At 39.2% G+C, this 19,067-nt stretch overlaps 1 protein-coding gene across 49 annotated transcripts in view; it reads left to right on the top strand.

Moving 5' to 3' along the window:
* RIMS1 (regulating synaptic membrane exocytosis 1) overlaps positions 1-18,717 on the top strand; it is a 316,584-nt gene extending 297,867 nt beyond the window's left edge. For all 49 annotated transcript variants that reach the window (XM_039568325.1, XM_039568320.1, XM_039568317.1 and 46 more), the window contains 5 exons: positions 5,992-6,133; positions 11,609-11,721; positions 14,063-14,164; positions 15,250-15,389; positions 15,768-18,717. In XM_039568325.1, coding sequence (XP_039424259.1) covers positions 5,992-6,133; positions 11,609-11,721; positions 14,063-14,164; positions 15,250-15,389; positions 15,768-15,986 — 716 coding nt within the window. In that variant the 3' untranslated portion in view covers positions 15,987-18,717. The remainder of the gene's footprint in view (positions 1-5,991; positions 6,134-11,608; positions 11,722-14,062; positions 14,165-15,249; positions 15,390-15,767) is intronic.
* Positions 18,718-19,067: the final 350 nt, after the last annotated feature.

The raw sequence follows: 19,067 nt of genomic DNA, 5'->3' as shown, positions 1-19,067 counted from the left end.
TGAAAGGTGTTTGCCAGATGAGTTTTGCGAGTTTATAAACATAGTTGTGAGGTACAGTTTATTCCAAACTTCTGATAAAATTTCTTCTCATTGAATTGTCCCAGCTGAAAAGGTGAATATTGTTTCTAGAAGGTTTTGTAATTTATATTAGTATAAATGTTGTTTGCAGATTTTTTTTTATTAAATAGAAATGGGAATAAGTACATGATGGTTTACATTTGGATTTTAAACCTCAGGATATAACACCACAGAATATCAACAGCACTCTCCTCTCTTTGAGTATATTGCGTGATATTTGGAACACTTAAAAGACAATTACTGCAATATTTCACATGTCTTTTTAGAAAGAGCATTATATTCAGGAGAGTATAGCACAAAGACAGAATGGAAAATACAGGAGAGTATTGTATGATATAAAGTCTAGAAACTTGTCTTGTTGAAATTTGTATTTAAATGTCAAATTTTTTGCTATTTACGTTCTGTCCATAGTCACTATTCACTTTCAGTCTTAGTGATCAATCTACTGTTGAGTTCATCTGAGAGATGTACACATATAAAAAAACAGATGCTCTTTGAACTATTTATTCTTTTTTCTCTCTCTCTGTTTTAGGACTATAAGCGAAGGGGCACTTTGTCAATTCATGTGTAAATAAATTTTGTTGTTTAAAAGCACTACATGCAAAGTGAGTGGGATGCTGCAGAACTTGTAACTCAGCAGGTCTCCAAGCAGCTAAATTTGAAGTTGTAAAAATCACCAACACATTAGAAAGGACCAGAAGGAAATGTGCCCCTTGGCTTTTCTTTTTATAGATCTTTGAACTGAGGTTGACCCTTACTCTTCCAGTTGGCATAATCTTGTTGGTGTCTCACAGTCAGTGTACAAACCAACCATATGGTCACAGTCCTGCCAGGTTTCAGTCAGAGCTGGCTTGGAGCTGTAGTCCTTTGAGGCTTTCTTTGGATGCAAGAGCATACTTGATAGTGTGAATGAATTGCCCTTGAGCCATGCAATGACACTTCTTATGATCCCTTCCATTAGTGGATTTAGCAGTGGTGTTCACTTTGTTCTCTGGTCTGTTCTTTTGAACCAGTCATGAATTTTCACATACTTGGGTGCTGCATGTGTGTAAATTTGCTTTTTTTTTTGGGTGATAACCAACTTAGTTGCCCTTAGGTATGATTCTGGGCAATGGTCACTTAAGGCACCTCTCCCTGTAGGCAGTACATAGAGGGCCCTGTCAGGATTGTCTTCTGCCCTACAGTGGTCTGCAACACTGTGCTATTGACTGAGCTGCCAAGCTCATATCCTTGCACATTCTTTTATGTGCCTTAGCCTTGACCCATGGCATGTAATATGCACCCTGGCACCTTGGATAAAAGCTTTGTTCCAGCAACCCCTCTTGTCATTTCAGACTTCCTGTACTGAAACGAGCAAAATGTAGTACCTGCCTCCAGGCACCACATGGAGCACAGAGGAAAAGCCAGGCCAATGGTGATGCCATGTGCACTCATGCCTTTGCTGAGTGGGGAGGGCTGGGAGTGGGGAATGTCCTGGCATTGTCCTCTCTGAATTGGATGCCTTTAGAATGTAAAGCTAGCTTTGAGATATCTCTAGGAGGCCATCTTAAATCTCTAGATAATATAATTGACCCTTTCACTATAATTCTGCTGTCAATGGCTTCTGGCTCCTAGACTTGAGAATGATTAGGAAGTACAGAAATTTGGGACACATCAATTCCTTTGATATTTTGTGCAGATGTAAGGTAGAGCACACTTGCTTTTTGCTGTGCTCGGTTACTCTGGTCAGGGTCTTTGTTAACTTACTTTTGTCTGGGAAAACCAAAATCAGGGACCAGTTTCTTGTCAGACCAAACAGAAATCACTCTAGGCTATATTTATAATAAGTAGATGGAAATAGCACATTGCATACACTCATCAGTGTGTTATAGCAGGAGTGCTACAACAAGCCTGTTGATGAATTGCAAAATGCTTACAAGCTGTGTATCTTTTGTAGGTGCAGGTGGCTGCTTTATGATGCTTGGCATCAACTACTACATCTGCAAAAATGTTCATCACAATTACTTTGTAGTAGTTTTTCTCTAGTTTGTACCTGTTAAGCCAGGTGTTTACATGTAATTTATGCACATCAGTCTGCATTCCTGCATGCAGAAATCCTTTCACAATTGACACAGCAGAGAAGCAGACAGACCATTTTGGAGTAAATTTTACCTCTAAATGGTATTCAGTATAGAGACATCTTCAGCCTGCACAATGAATATAGTGTAATTTATACAGTTCAGGCAAATAACTGTAATGTATTATAAAATTTAATTGTATGTGTCAAACTAATAAAAATTGGGAGCAGGATCAAGCATTCTCCAATTGATATCCTGACAAGAGCAGAAAATCTTCTCATTATGTCACAGCATAGATACTGAATATTTTATGAACCTGCATTATTCATGTAAAGACAGCATTCCAAAGATATATGCAGAGCTGTTAGATTAACAGTAATACAAGATGAAAATGAAAGGTTTTTTAGAAATATTATCAATAGCAGGGAAAACACTGGTAGTTGTTTGGATCCCTTATTTCATTGTGCAGTCAAGGCAGCACTGGAATTGTACCCCAGCGTGAGTTCATGTTAGCAGGGCACCTTTAGAAATAGAAGCAGTTCCCAACTCATCTGCATGCTGAGCACCTCCTTCCCTCACAGAACTAGGTTTTGCTGAGTTTACAGGAGCACACTAACAACATAAACCGCCTCTTCACTTTTTGCGTTAAAATTGGAAAAATAATATATTACGTCTTGTTAGATACGAGATGCGTAAGTGACCAAGGTTAAAACTTCCAAAACCTGTGCAACAAGTATTTTGGTTCTTATCCATGGGCAAAAGCAATTTTCTCTATGCCATTAAACTCTTGTGTTTTATCCTTCTGTTGGGCTACTGTTATATTTCTGATTGTACTTCAGAAGATTAAGACTGAGGTTATAAAAGTAAGTAAATTGGAGGACTTTAGTTTTCCTGGGAAACACTGTGGGTCTTAATAGCAATTATAAGGAGAGACAAAAGGATGGTTTTTAATCTTCAACCTGAAAAGAAAAAATATTGATGAGAAATGAGGAAGAAGTAGAATCTGGCACTGTAAGACAGAGAGCAGTGACTTGAAAAGTACTTGGAAAAAGACAGTCTGGTACTTGCAGCTCAGTGAGACAAGGTTTTAGACTTGCTTGTGGCCATACACAAGGATTCCTACTTCATGGTCTGTGCATTTAAAATATGTGGAGCGAAGAGTGTTTAAACAGCAATACCAGTGTTATCCATGACAATGTAACAGTACTCTAAAAAAAATCCACGTGCTGTTTTCAATCTCTACTGTGGCTCAAAGCTAAAATATTAGTTTTTGTAATTTAGTCAATGGATATTTTATACAGTGATTATTTCCATGACTATATTCATTATCTGTCCCAACAACTTGGCTCTCAAGCCTAAGTTTCAGCACCCACCATGTTGCCCAGGTGGTCCAGAACAACATCTCTTTACCAATTTGTGCCAAGAGCATGATGGTCTTATAGCTGCCTCTAGAGTCTCCTCATTTACCTTTCCTGAGCCCTGAACACTCACAAGCAACCCTATTCAGCCGAACACATTTCAGGCTCTACCCTATTATATCCTCCAGGTCATGCTGGCTGATCTGGCTGGCTCCAGAAAAGTAAGCAGGGGTTAAACCACATAATCTCACATGCTTTGTAGGAGCTGATGGAAACAGAGACACTTTCAGACAGGACCTGGTGAGAGAGAGAGAGAGAGAGAGAGAGGGAGAGATTGAGAAAACAATATGGGTGGAAAATGCATACCTACAGAACACCTGAAAATCCTGCTGTGGAGTACAACTCTGTGCATGACTTATACTTCTTAGGTGCCTTTTGTGTTATTTTTGAGGCTCAGCCTGCCTATTAGCATTGATATGCTGAACACTCCCTCAGTTTTTTAAGAGAAAGTTCAGGACCAAATGTAGCATTTGGGTTTCTATATACAGAATTACTGAAGCTCCAGCAAATCCCTTCCACAGCCACCTGCACTGTGTAAGAGTGGACCCTGGTCTGCCTGGTGTGCCTTGCCTACCCTATTCTACCTCACATTTAGCAGCATTGGATAATGTGTTTTCAACTGACCAAGGACTGGGAATATGGATGAGCTGTAGTGGCCCACAGGAAAACCTCAGAGCTGTTGGCCTCATAAGGAAGAAAAGGGTCTATGGAAGTAGCTGATCTCTTCCACTCAGAGGCATTTGAGTGCTGCTTAACGGCCTTAGATATAACAACCCCAGTCTAAAAAGCTTGAGAGGGAAACCACAGCCCATTTCACTGTGGGCATGTCTCCTCTAAGTTCAACATACAAATTCTCTCACTTTGGCCATATTTGCTGTTTCCCCGATAGCTTCAAAGAGGTTCCTCTGATAGCTGTATGGTATGATTTCTCCTTGCCCTTCACCAGCGTGCTGACCCAAAGAGCAAGGGCCAGCTGATCTCCACAGCCTGTTTAAACACCCTGGGCAATGGGCAGGCTATGTGGGGCCTACAAAAGTCTCAAGTTTTATTGTGATGAATAAGATCTGTCAAGATCTGTCAGTTTCAAACATCAACAATGTGCCTGTGAAACAGGAAGGTGAAAAATTTTCAGAGCAATTCAGTCTCCACTGCAAGTGGAGATGGAAGAAATATTTGCTTTTTCAGATGTTTCCCTGAACAGACCATGAAAAAGATGCATGCAGACTTTGCAGAGGTGAATAAAGGAGCACTGAATTGAAGAGGAAAATGCAGAAGAATGTTTTAGCATGAACTTACATGAAACTTTGTCAAATCTAGTACTTTCTGAGAGAAAGTGATGTTACCCATTGAACTTTGGGTTCCTATTTCAAACTAAATGAAAAAAAAAACAGGACACTGAGTTTGAAGACAATACATGTTATTACATCACATGGAGACTTTGGTGGAAGAAATTTGAAGATCATTGAGAACAACTATCACCATCTAGAAGTTTAATTTCTGCTGTGTGACAGCAGAATTCACTCTACATCAGCCATAACACAGAGAATCTCTAAAGGACTGGAAGCTCTTCTTGCTCAAGGGAAACATGAAAACTTCTGTGTCAAAATCAAATTGCATTTTAAAGGATGTGGGATAGCAGCTTTACCAAATGGATGAAGTCTTTAAACAATTTCAAAATATTTACATTGCTTTCTAATCTTACAGTTGCAAGCCTAGAGTCTGATTGCCCAGAGAGGTTGTGGAGTCTCTTCACTGGAGATACTCAAGAACTGTCCGGACACAATCCTGTGCAATGGGCTCTAGGAAGCAGGGAAGTTGGACCATGCTCCACTGTGATCCTGTCCAGCTTAACCAGTCTGTGGTTTCCCAAACAAATTCCCCAAGAGTTATTTCTGTTTCAGAACTGCTGGGATCATTAAGTTCTGTAAAGTTCACTGTTTACTTTGAAGACATTTTGTGGTGAGAAGTAAGATTCTGCCAAGTCAAAACACATTATTATATTTTTGATAGTAAGTATCTTTGTACCTAACATTTTTCTGTGGAATGCATGAAGGGTTTTTTCCCTTTTTTTATTTTCTGTGAGAATTGTAACTTCTTTTGCAGTCACCCAACCTAGCAAGGTGGCTAGAGGCACATCATCGAGTATGTGGTTAGTAGACAGTATCACGACCTGTGCATTCCACCTGTGTAAAGGTTAATAACGAGACATCTAGTTTCTAACAGTTTGCCCTCATGAAGATCTTCAGGTTGCAGCCTTTTAAAGAGAAGTCATTTCCAGTTTGCGGCTGAGGAAGAGAGATTGCTTCTTCAATTGGAAAAGTCTTTTTATGTTAGTAAATAGTAATGACCAAGTCAGATCACTGTTCTTGTGTGAAAACTGCAAGGAAAGGCTTTGCTCTAAGTTATTCTAATTGCTGCTTCTTTTTCTCTGCTTTCAGAGGCTGGCAGCAAGAAGCTAAAGAGCACGATACAGAGAAGCACAGAAACAGGAATGGCAGCAGAGATGAGAAGTCGTATGGTTCGACAGCCAAGTCGAGAATCCACTGATGGCAGCATAAACAGTTATAGCTCTGAGGGCAAGTAAGTGGCATTAAAAATATCAGTAATGTAGGAGAAGTTTCTAATGTAGTAGAAGTTTCTTTCCCCATTAGTTGGGATGTCCCAAACTCTAGCTGAAGGGGGTGGCTCTGTGTAGAGTTTCTTTCTCTTGAAACATTTGAAAAACTGAAACACCATTTTAGGTACATAACACAAATTTCATGGAAATTGAAATTGAGAGAGGACTTCTTAAGAATTCTCATTTTCCCTGTCATCCAGTGAGGCATTTTGTTCATCAAGACAGCAAAATTAAGACTGCATTATTCAAAACAATACATAGGGGTACTTTTTCTTTGAGGTAAGTTTGGATTACCTCAGAGTTAAACTTCAGATGTTGTATGTGAATCCCTGTGGTTTGAAACTTTGTTCAGCAATACTATATACAAAGAAAGTTTAATTTGGAGTTGTTCCAAATCTCTTATTAAGAACTGTAAACCCAGAGCCCAGATGCCACATCAGCTGAAGTCAGGCAGACAGCTGTGGGGAATGGGGCAGCTGTTTTCATTCACTGCTGAACAATTTGGTATGTAGGAAAGGAGAACAAAAGCAGTTCTTCAAAATGTGAAGGAATACTCCAGCCTCCCCACAGTTCTCAGTGGGACTCTACTGCATGTATCAAGGTACAGTGGTTCCTAGGGAATTCTTAGAAGTTGACTCCCCAAAAAAGGGGGAAATGGGGGTAGGAAAATGCAGCTTTATAGACCCGGAAAAAAATGAGAGATTTGGACTTCCTTGGCTTCATCTTTTTATATGCTTACTGTGTTACCACAATTGCTACTGCACATTGTATGAGGCACAAAGAGCCAAGGCTGCTCTGGTGGTGGTTACAAGGATCTGTGTAAAGGTGCCTCTATCATCAGATCTTCTCACCACCCTAATATTTTTACATCACTGGAACAGGTTGCCCATAGAAGTTGTGGATTGGCTCATCATTGGAGGTGTTCATGGCCAGGTTGGATGGGGCTTTGAGTTACCTGATCTAGTGAAAGATGTCCTTGTGCATGGCAGGGGCATCAAAACTTGATGATTACTAAGGTTCCTTCCAACCCAAACCATTCTATGGTTCTATGATAATGCTAAGAATTTTAAGAGCCATGTAAGAAAAACAGGCTCCATCATGAATAATTCAAAACCAAAGCAGATAAAGATCAGATGAAGAATGAGGGGCAAGAGTAAAATATCCCAGTGTTTTCCCCATTATGATTCCTTGATAGGCCATTACTTTTACCCTTTCAACACTCTGCCCTGCCATCCTCCTTCCTTTCTCTATGCTGGAGTGTCAGTCTGTAAGGCACCAGTTACTCACCTTGGTGACAGAGGCCCCAATAAACTGCACCCTTTAGGGAGGAGCTGAGGGAGCCTGTTTTCCTGGTCAGCAGTGGAGAGGAGAGGTGGGAGCCCAGCACTGAGGGTGAGGACATTTTCAGTGGAACAGCTTAATACTCTGTTCCACCCTCATTGTGTGAAAATAGATTTGGCAGGGCTGGGGCAGCCAAGGTCTGGATCTGGAGGTCACAGCAGGCATCTGGAGGATAGAAAGGCAGAGCCATAAAATACCTGTTTTGAGAACCAGCCTCTGAGTAAGACAGTGAGGAAAGCAAGCTTAAGAAGTAAACAGAGTGCTTGCTTCTTACTGGGACATATTGCAGGCCGGGTGTGCATAGTGGGACCCTGTTGCTGCCTGTTCTGAGCTTCCCCTCCCCAAGACACTTGCCTCTGCCATGTGCACCGAGCTCCTTTGTTCCAAGCGCGGGCAAAACCAAATGTAACTCAAACTCTTTGACAGAGTGTCTGAATGGCCGGTCACCCCGGGTCCGCCCCCAGTCCTCCCCTTTCCCCTTCTCTGAATAAAAGAGATGATCAAGGGAGGGATCCGCCCTCTCTTGGGTCAGCTACCTTCCTGTGACCGTCTCTTGTTGTCTGTCTCATTTGAAAGCTTCTAACTGCAGGGAATTGAGCGAGCAGGGAGCTATATTTCTCCCTCTTTGCTTCTGCTGATGGTATTTGCTTTGCAGCTGATACAGGTACCGATTTAAGAGCTACTAAAGTGCTAGATCGCCCGTGCTACCTCTCTAGGCTGCTCGAGGCTTTCTAAGGCATTAAACCACTAGCTTAGCTGGTAAAAAGCTGAAAAGATACCATCCACATTTAACTCCCCTTTAGAACTAAGTACATCTTTAAACTATCATAAGCTGGTAGTCACACTACCTGTATTGCATGTCTTGTTTCTGCTTCCATAGCTCTTGTGCCTGCTCCCCATCTCTTGCTGCTCCAGTATCAGTTCTGCCTCTGACAGTGCTCCTTACCTCAGCTCTCCCATGCAATTGCTATCTTCACATCTGACCCATGTTTGCCCTGCTTCTTTGATCCGAACTTTTAGCACCCTAAGTTCTCACTATGTTTCTGTCCCAGACTTTTGGCTTCATAGTTACCAGCTTATTCTGGTTGATGCCTGATCCTCAGTGTATCTCAGTTTTATTTCCTGACTTCAAACTGTACTTGACCTTAGCCTTAAACATTGTCCCTGACCACCACATCTCTATTCCAGTCTGTGGCAAGAGTAAACAGTGAGTCTAAAGAAGTGAGAACACCATCAATATCTAACAGTGACTCTGAAGGGAAGCCTGGAAGAATGAGCCAAAGGGGGCAGATAGCAAAACTCAGGTGAAACAGTTAAATGTATCTTGCTGCAATGAGAGAAGAGAAATATTCATTAAACAGGACACAATGCTGTAGGCAAAAGGGATACCAGAGGGTTCTGTTCAGTGTGGTGCTGCACTTTGTGGCTTAGAAAACTTCTCTGAAGTCTTCTCTTTTTCTGTGATTCTGTGATTTAGCTATAGATCAAATCCTTAGATGTTTTGGAAATTTACATGAGTTCTACAGAATACTGTTAGTTTACAGCAGCTCTTGGGTTTAGATCACAGTGAGAGAAGAAGGTTAAATGGTTAAAGAAAGATGTACAAGACAACAAGTGTCTACTGTTTAATTATTTCCTCCAAATGCATTACTGGCTTATTTCTAGAACATGAGGTGACACAACTACAAGGAGGAGAGTAAGCTGCATAGCTCTGTCACATAATCAGGGTACATGCACTCTGCCAGCTGATCCTAAAATCCTCTCCCTCATTGTCTGGGCTATTTTTTAGCATTAGAAAAGTTAGCTTTAACTTCAGATGTTATATCTAGTGTGAACACTGAATCAGCTTTTGACAGCACCTTTTATTTTGAGTAGTGAAGCTGTTTGGAAGGGGTTTTTTTCCTTCTTGCGAGATTCCCATCAAAATCAGCAAGATCTTAACTTTGGTTGCTTGAGTAGTGTTTTTTCTGCAGTTCACTCTTCATGTTACTGTAGGTGAGTAATGATGATGATTAGGAAGTGCTTGTGGTAGGTCTGCACTGGTTTCTTGTCCTTCCTTGTATGTGTGTGTACATTGACACTGATTTTACTTCCAGGATCACATAGTTTATTGACAATATCATGCCTCATCCTGCATTTCCAAAGACCAATCAGATGTATAGCTCAGCTATTCCTACAGTAGGTACCCCAGGCACCTTGTCATGTTCTTTTGCTTGACCCTTAACTGGAGTTTAATGAATTAATAAACATTCAGATGAATGTGTACTTCCTACCTTCATTATCATAAGTATAGCTAGAAGCGTGCTCTCAAGTGAATATTTTCAATGTTGTTAGTCAATCTGTGGCAAAATATAACACATTTTGTGGAAAAAAGGCCAAAGAAACAAGCAAGAAACTTTTCATAGCAGAGGCAAGAGTGAAAGCCACTGGGGAGAGAAGCAGACCACATCTTGATGTTATGAATTGGAGACCTTGAGCTTCTTTTCCTCCTCCATCTAAAGAAACCATATTTTAAAAAAAAAAAAAATATTTTAAAACTAAATTTCTGTGAAAAAACTTACTTTTTGGAAAATCAGAGTTTTCTAATGAAAAAAGCTGTGCCAAGGAAATGGCATAAAGCTGAATAAGGGGAGGTTTAGGTTAGATGTTAGAAAAAGTTTTTCCGCCCAGAGAGTGGCTGGGCTCTGGAACAAGCTGCCCAGGGCAGTGGTCACAGCATCCAGCCTGACAGTGTTCAAGAAGTATTTGGACAGTGTTCTCAGGCACTCGGTGGGATTTTTGGGGCTGTCCTGTGTAGGGCCAGGAGTCGGATTTTGATGATCCTTGTGGGTCCCTTCCATCTCAGGCTATTCTATGATACTATGATATTTTCTGACCAGCTTTTTTCACAGACAGTCCATAAGTTTATGCAGGAATAAAAAGAACAGTTAGTCTTCAAGAGAGAAATAGACTTTCTCTGTGCAACTACTGGCTTTGCAAAGAACTGTGAATTGAATCGCTGAAGCACACAAGCCTGATGTGCAGAAATCAAAGCTTTTAACACTAGATGCTTTTGGTTTTATAAGGAAGTTTTTTATTATTTATTGCAGTCTAACAGGGAATTTCCTTTGAGGGAGAAGCAGATACAGAGTGGTGGATGGCCTGCTGGGGAATATGTTGTCTATACTTGGTTCAAAGTTTGTTCTTTTATTTCTCATAATTGTTATAAGGAAGTCAAAGCGGAGTCTTCCCACCATGGATCACTCTTTCTCTCTCTCTCTCTCTTTTTTTGTTTTGTTGATTCCTTTGTTATTGTTTGAAGAGTGTATATCTATTAAAATAAAGTGGAGACTATGGAATATAAGAAAGCAGCTTGGCAAAGCACACATTATAGCATCACAGAATAGTTTGAGTTGGAAGGGACCTGTAAAGGTAATTTAGTCTAATCCCCTGCCCTGGGTAGGGCCATCTTCAACTAGACCAGGTTGCTCAAAGCCCTGTCTCACCTGGCCTTGAATGTTTCTGTATATGCTGTGCTGATGTGTTACAGTTCAGTTTGTATCCTGAGAGAGGAGTGGGTAGCAACTGTAGATACAGATTTGTCTGCCAGAATATTTTGGCTAGTGAGTGGCATTAGGTTTAGCTCCAGTCACCACTACTACTACCTGCCAGTTTGCTGCTTCATTAAACAGCTGCAGCAATCAGATTAATTTAGTGCATACATCTGTTTTCCCTATTTGTTCTTACTGATGCTGATGGGGTTTGGATCTCTGTAAATCACACACTCACTGATGAAGAATAGGCTATTAAATTTCATGAAGCTTTTTATGTTTTCTCAGACAAGGTCAATCATAGTCTATTTACCTGTCAGACTTCACTGCTTCTGGAGACCTCCTTAGCAAGACCTATTTTATGGACTACTTTGAGTCGATGTGCAGAATTTCTCTACACTGCTTTGGGGTCCATGGGAAACGTATCCTTCCTGATGCTGCAGAATGATTTGTGCTTGTGTATCCTGAGCTGCTTGCTTTGTATAAGTAGTACTTTTGAAGTAAATACTGTAGGATGACAGAAATTAATCATGTTCTTATGCTTAACCAGCTTTTATTTTGTTTCAGCTTAATATTTCCTGGAGTACGGCTGGGCGCTGACAGTCAGTTCAGTGATTTCCTCGATGGACTGGGACCTGCACAGTTAGTAGGCCGACAAACACTAGCAACCCCTGCCATGGGTAAGAATGATACGTTCTCCTCTGTTAAATGAATAATAAGACAATTAACTAATGCACACACTGGCAGACTACAGCACCAAAAAGACTTTTACCAAGTGTCTTCCTTCATTATCAACATGATTGTCCTATATGCAGTTACCGGTGTTCCTATCATGGCAGCATTCAAAGTGGGGTGAGAAACAGTATTTGCTCCATTTGGGGTATTGGCTAATCTTACTTGCAGTTTGAAGATAGGGGTTTTACTTCCCACACAAAATTATTGTGGCTTCTCCAGTTGTAGTTCACTGCAAAATCTCAACTGTTCAGAGTTTGTATTTACTTGAAACAGATTATATTGGATGTGACAGGGTTTCTGGCCAAACTGCACTTTTCCAAGCTTAGTTCATCTAACTCCAGAAAGTGAAACTTCTGGAAACATTTGCAATGCCCAATAATCAGTCACTGATAATGCCAGTGCTTGTCTTGAGAGACACAAAATCCTTTTCTTCAACAGCTGCCTGGGGCTATCTGTGATCTCTGTGTTCCAGACCACTCTGTAATTTCCTTTAGCAGCATTAGCTGTAGCTTGTTTATGAACAGAGTATGAGTTGTATAAGGAGTGCAAGAGTGCAGGACTGTGTAAGTATCTTTGGAAAGATTTGGGGTTGGGGGTTTTTGGGGTTTTTTTGTTTATATATGAGCAGTTCTTAGACATGCTTTAGGATGCTAATTGACGACTCCTTGATACACTACTGTAATGATACTTCTGCTGGAAATTATAAATAGCCAATACTTCAATACAACTGTCTTGGGAAAACCAGCTTTAGGAAGGGCTACTGAGATACATTTGAAAAAAAAGAGAGAAACAGAAAAAAAAATTGCAAAAGACAGTGTTCCCTTCCCAACTCATAAGCAGAAGGAAAACTATCTTGAGAATGCTCTGAGTACCCTCTAAGGCAAAACTTGCTGTATAAATCTAAATGACTGCTACTAGAGCATTAATAATCATCAAACCTATTAAATTAATATTTTATTATTATTATGGAAGAAAATATATTTGTGAGATTGTTTGTCCAATAAATATCTAAATGGCTTTGTTGGTATGTGTACGAGGGTCTTCTTCTGTCTCTTTATTTTAATCTTGTTTTGCGACTAAAGATTTTTCTGCAGATAACTTGAGTAAAACATTTATTTGGACTTTTTTTAGAACTGTATCTACTACAGGCTCAAGTTTTGGCCCCCAGAAAGCTCTCCATCATGTTTTTTTACAATTTTTAGAAGACCTGCTCCGTGCTATCCTTTCACCAGTGATGATTTGAAAATGTTTGGATTATCGCTCCCCCTTCTGGTTCCCTGTTGCATATTTTATTTTGGATATGAGATACAGTGATGTGCTCTTAAAAATGCTTGTTGGAATTTTCCTCTGAACTATTTTTAGTGAAGAACACGACTGTGTTTATTCAAGCAGAGTTTAATGATAAAAAAATCTTTGCTGCTGTTCTGTCATAGTTCACATACCAAGGTATAAACACTGCTTTAATATGCTGTTAGAGAAACATGTAAAAATCCCATGCCCAATTAATTTCAAAATGCTCTTTCTCTAAATCTAGACCCCAAATTCTACAGTTCAGGACTACTATTTGTGAATTTGGTTTTTTAGACAATTAGAGCTTACATCTCAAATATATACGTCCTCATATGTTTCATGGATATAGTTCATTTATTTGCTCAAGTGTCATGTAGCTGCCTATGCCATACTGTGCATTTTTTTTAAGTGGCCTATTTTAATCTATTTTGATCTAAGTTAGATTTCTACTCACCTGATTTCATGATATATGAAAGCATAGAGACATAACGCTTTGAGCATCAGCACATAGTTTACTGCCCTTTTATTTTATTGATCTAGATCAGAACAGTGCTTGGTCTCAGAGCAAGCAGTTTCCTTTTTCTGCAGGAAATGTCATTTGTCAAAACTCAGGCAAGGAAACAGGTTTGACTGTTTAGAAATGAAAGCAGTTTCTTAACATGTTGTGACATTTTATTCACACCAAAAATGTGTGTGGAATATTGATAAAAATGGAAAAATTGTCACGTGTGTGCTTGGTGGAGACTTTTGAAGAAAAAAAATACCTTTTTAGCCGGTATGAACTGTATACCTAGAGAGGGCACCATGCTCCCTAATTATATATTATTTAGTCCTTTTTTAATAATGGAGAAGCTAAACGGATCATCAGGAGACGCAACAAGCACAGTAATACAGCAGAATAACATCATACTAGTCTTTCTCCTTCTCACTCTTAGACCTTGTCTCCTGTGCTGTACTGCTTCTCTAAAATGTGAGTTTCTTTCTTCTCCTTCTCAGGTGACATCCAAATTGGAATGGTGGATAAAAAAGGCCAGTTAGAAGTAGAAGTCATTAGAGCCCGTGGCCTCACACAAAAACCTGGCTCCAAATCTACCCCAGGTATGGAAAAAAAATAGACAATATATGAATAGAAAACAACACTATGAAATATACCGATGAACTGGGGAATGGATGCTTTTTGAGCTCCTTGCTAGTTGTCACTACCTTTGCATTTGTTTGGTTTGCTTTTCAACAAGGAGTATGTGCGTGGATATATCCTTGCTACCAATGTCCACTTCTTACCACCTTGCATCTACCAGTTGCATGCTACCATTCAAGGAATCATTTTCAGCAACTCAACATCTGTTCTGGAAGGAACATTTGTAGAAATATTTCTGTGTAACTTAGGCAGGTTATATATCTCAGAAGGGCTTTGTCTATATAGCTGAGGTTTTTTGTGTTTGTTTGCCATGAAAAGAGATGGAGAACAGGTGAAAGTGCTTTGAAGAAACAACTTAAATGCACGTGTCAGGGTCTTCTGTACATAACAGTGCCTCAAGGCAGCAGTTTGTGCTAGTGTTAGTGTCAGTGTCAATTATTTGTATCATGTATATTGTAATAATATTGAATCATTTTATAAGGACATTTGTTGAACTTCTAGTTATTTATAGAAATAATTATTAGAGGAGATTTAGAATCAATAGACCAACCACTGCTTATTGTAACACCTGGAACAGTTCTTTTAGATAACATTTAGTGAAAATGGTACTTTGCAATCTCCTTAGGAGCTAGAGATGAAAGAGCAATTCATGTGTGTGTCATAGGAGTGGCATAGTTTTAAATATTCCTTTTGCTTTGAACTATCTCTGACCCCTAAGCATTTATAGAGACTCCAGAATAGCCATCAGTGACATTTAATTCCTGGAAAAACAAAATGTTTTTAAAATGACAGACATGAAGTGTAATTGTTGTTAGTAACATCTTAGATCACTACATTCAAAGTTTATAAAAATCAATTTGATTTCTTGTGGGCTGTGTCATCTGTTTTATGAATATAATTGTATTCAGATTATACAACTGCAAAGATACAATGAAGATAAGTTGTGCCATTTTCTCTCCACTCTGCTTCCTTTTAAGGCATTTGTCCTCCATTTCAGATGTGCACCCTAAGTCCAAATATAACATTCTTGATGTTCTGTCTGCAGCTCCGTATGTCAAAGTGTATTTACTGGAAAATGGAGCATGTATAGCTAAGAAGAAGACAAGAATTGCAAGGAAGACCCTTGATCCTCTGTACCAGCAGACACTGGTTTTTGAAGAAAGTCCACAGGGTAAAGTCCTTCAGGTCAGTTTCTTCTTAATCCCATTTTAGGCTGTCATTTGCATGTTTACTTAAATTTAACCAGTATGTATAAATCCATTCCAACTTACTAAGCATTTAATTTTATAAATACCATTAAACACATCCTTGTGGCTTGTGGTTTCAGACTTGCAAAATGTCTTATTGCATGGAACATTTCTCTTTTGTTGACTCTTGCTCCTGTCCTGCCATGAGGTTTTCCCATGAAAGGGAAGTAATCATTCACTCTTGTGAATAACATTTTCCTTATGCTAACATATATAATAGCAAGAGTGAACATACATAAGCACGGGTTTAAGTATATAACCCTGTGTGAGCATGGATTTGGGGACAATCATGAACCTTAATTTTATGTTCTTCCAGGTAATAGTTTGGGGAGACTATGGCCGAATGGACCACAAATGCTTCATGGGAGTTGCCCAGATCCTTCTGGAGGAATTGGATCTGTCCAGTGTGGTAATAGGCTGGTATAAATTATTTCCACCTTCATCGCTAGTGGATCCAACATTGACTCCCCTGACACGCAGGGCTTCCCAGTCATCTCTGGAAAGTTCGACTGGGCCTCCCTGCATTAGATCGTAGTAGCAGGTGCTGTCTATTCAAAACATCACCCAGGATAACAATTGGAATCAGATATTCACATGATCAAAAAACACTGTTGGAGAGAGACAATCACTTCTGTTTTTGCTTGTAGTAGTTATCCAAACATATGTCTGTCTGTTGAGAGATGGCTTAAATTGACAGAACAAAGGTATATCACATACAGCTAATCTATTAGCAGCTATCACTGATGCTTATAATGATTTAAAAAGAAAAAAAAAAAAGAAAGAAAGAAAGGAAAAAGAAAAAAGAGAGGGACCTTTAGATTCGACCTAAGTCAAAGATGACCCAAACTGGAAGCTCTCACTCTGTTAACAATGTTGTATTTTTCACATTTTGAGAGCCCTCAAGCAGTGTTACCTTCCTGGTGTTTCAGCAGTTTTTCTGTACTTGTCACTTCCACTAGTTTTTTGCCACGTGATTCTGCTAGTTTTGTAGAAGTCCTCCCAATGCTAACAGAGACCCTTCCTTTCTTTTTCTAAACCAAACAAAAAAGGGCTGAAGCATATCTCTGTAAGCATCGTTAAAGTGTTCAACAGCCACAGTTACAATTCCAGAGAGTTCAAATAGTTTCTCAGTTCTGGTACTTACAAGTCTCTCACGCGGGAACCCAGAACAAATACCAACCTAAGTTATATTCTTAAAAATAAAAATCATCACAGTGCCACTTTTTCTTTGTAAAAAGCAGATATGTTTGCATTATATATATATAATAACTTTTCTGTTTATGATGTTTTGCATGGAAGAATTTTGAAGAATTCTGCAACTACTGCTGGGGACTGGTATAAAGCAGCTTTAGTCTTAATTTTGACATTGAATCTGTTACTGGTAATGCAATTTTCCTCCTAGAAATGGAGAGGAAATACTTACGTTTCTGTGTATAAATGTATATTTGACTTCCCAAAATGTTGACCAGGAATGAATTGAGCATATGACACTTTCAGCTGTACCCAGGCTTCTCTGATGTGTGTCGCTTCAGACGCACCTGTCTGCCCTGGATAGAGCATGGTATGAGTTGTTCAGTGTTTCACTGGAAATTCCAGTTGAAATATTCTGCACTTAATAATGTTTTTATCAAATTTTAGTTTACATTTCTTTGAGATTGATGCAAGCACAAGGCTTGATTTTTTAACGCAAGATATCTTACTTTTTGGAGAAAAAAACAATCAAATTTCAATTTGCTTTTTATTCATCTGAGTTCTTCTTGGCCTTGAAATCCCTTGTGATATTCTGTAAATGTGCGAAGAACTGCAGATTCCTGCAGGTGCATTGGTATGTTTCCCCTCCTTTTACAGGCCATTAAATTTTGTGATCACACAAATAGAGCAGCATGACTTGGAACTGTTCAAAGCTGCATGCACGTTTTGTAAAAAGAGATGAAAAAGGTTATTTAATAATGTATGTTAGTTCCACATAGGCCAGCTTGTATGTTGCATGTACTTGTACAGTTTGCTCGTAATTACTATACTGAAGTAACCAAGAAATCTAAGCCATCCATTTTTCTTATAGACATTTTGCAGGTTTTAGCCAGGCTAGGTCTGTGGGTCTGGTGCTAAATGTCTATAGATGGACTTTATTTTTTACCCTATGGAAAACGTGATGTAGTACGGACCAAATTCCTTCTAATAACTATTTTGGTGTAGATTCCTACTGTGGGGCTGTAACACATGTAGAAACTGTGTACACACTAGGTTTTAATTTATAGACATACTGCCTGCACCAAGTGAACTATTTATTATTACTCAACACATGGGAATTATTCTGCCCATCTTTCCATAGGGCACAGATTGGTTACTGCTCGACCTGCTGAGCAGGAAGAACTCAAGCACTGGTGCACTACTACTAGATCCTGTTCTGTCTTAGTGGCCAAAAACCAACTAGCTATAATTCGATAGTATCTTTCTATTTTGACCACTTGTCTTAACACTCCCCTGTGCTTTTAAATGAACTTCCAACTCATGTTATGTAAACATGTTTAATAAAATTTCCTTTTCATGTCCAGTGTAGTAGTTGTGCTCTCTGTATGTTCTGAGGTTCATCTGTGATTCTGCTTGCTGCAGGACTGTGTGAAATGTGTTAAGGACAGTAAAATAAGTAATTTCTATGGTTCTTTTGATTGCTGTAATAGTGTATGTTGAAATCTGGGGCCAAAAACTGAGGCCTGGTGAAAGTCATGTTTGGTTGGCTTCCTTTTTCCTGAGAGAGGAGCCAAATTGTGCTCTCATTTGTTGAAGCAGGCAAATTGAAGTTTAAAAAAAAAATAGCCAAATTTTTATCTGTTGAAATAAAATCAGTTTGTTGGAGAGGAATGATGTGGTGGCTGCTTGTAGTAGGGCAGCGGGGCTATACAAGTCAGACACCAGGTCTCCACTTGGTGTGTGCTGAACCTTTAAGATATGAGAACAACTACAGACCTTTGGCACTTTTTAAACCCATGACTATGCCCTTGTATTGTAATGCTGTTATGAACAATGCTTTATAGAAATTTACCTGAGAGCAGAATTTGGCACTAAAATTTTGCTAGAGAAGCAAAGATTATGTACTTTTTTTTTTAGTTTTCCATGTCCCACAGATACCTGATCACAATTTAAAAATAACATAAAGACAGTATTGCCTCACTTTGAACACTTTTGTTTATTACTTTATTTAACTGAATACATGGTTAAGATACTGAAAAAATGACTAATTAAACATGGTAAATCTCTGAACAAAAGGCATGTTATTCTGTGTGGTGGGAGTGATCTGTTTAAATACAGAATTTGTCATGCTGTTGCAAAAAGCCCTCAACTTCATTAATCTCATTACTTTGAACATTGTGTCCAATAGATACCTTTTCCTTTCTGATCCTGAGAAATAAATTAAGTCCAGCATTTCTGATCTCCCCCTAGAGGACAGAAAATATGGCAGCAAAAGAACATGCTGAACTATTTCATTTATGGTGTTTCTGATGAACAGGGATCATAAATGCCAAGATTTCAGGAATGAGGTAGTAGAGCATGCTAGGTCTGATAAGTTGTGTGCTGGACTCCTTTACCAGGGAATGCTGTGCTTTAAAAACTCATT

Source organism: Corvus cornix, chromosome 3 (genome assembly GCF_000738735.6).
Source record: "Corvus cornix cornix isolate S_Up_H32 chromosome 3, ASM73873v5, whole genome shotgun sequence".
NCBI classification, from domain to species: domain Eukaryota; kingdom Metazoa; phylum Chordata; class Aves; order Passeriformes; family Corvidae; genus Corvus; species Corvus cornix.
The sequence above is the reverse complement of the archived record's forward strand: the minus strand, read 5'-3'. Positions and strand labels throughout refer to the sequence as shown.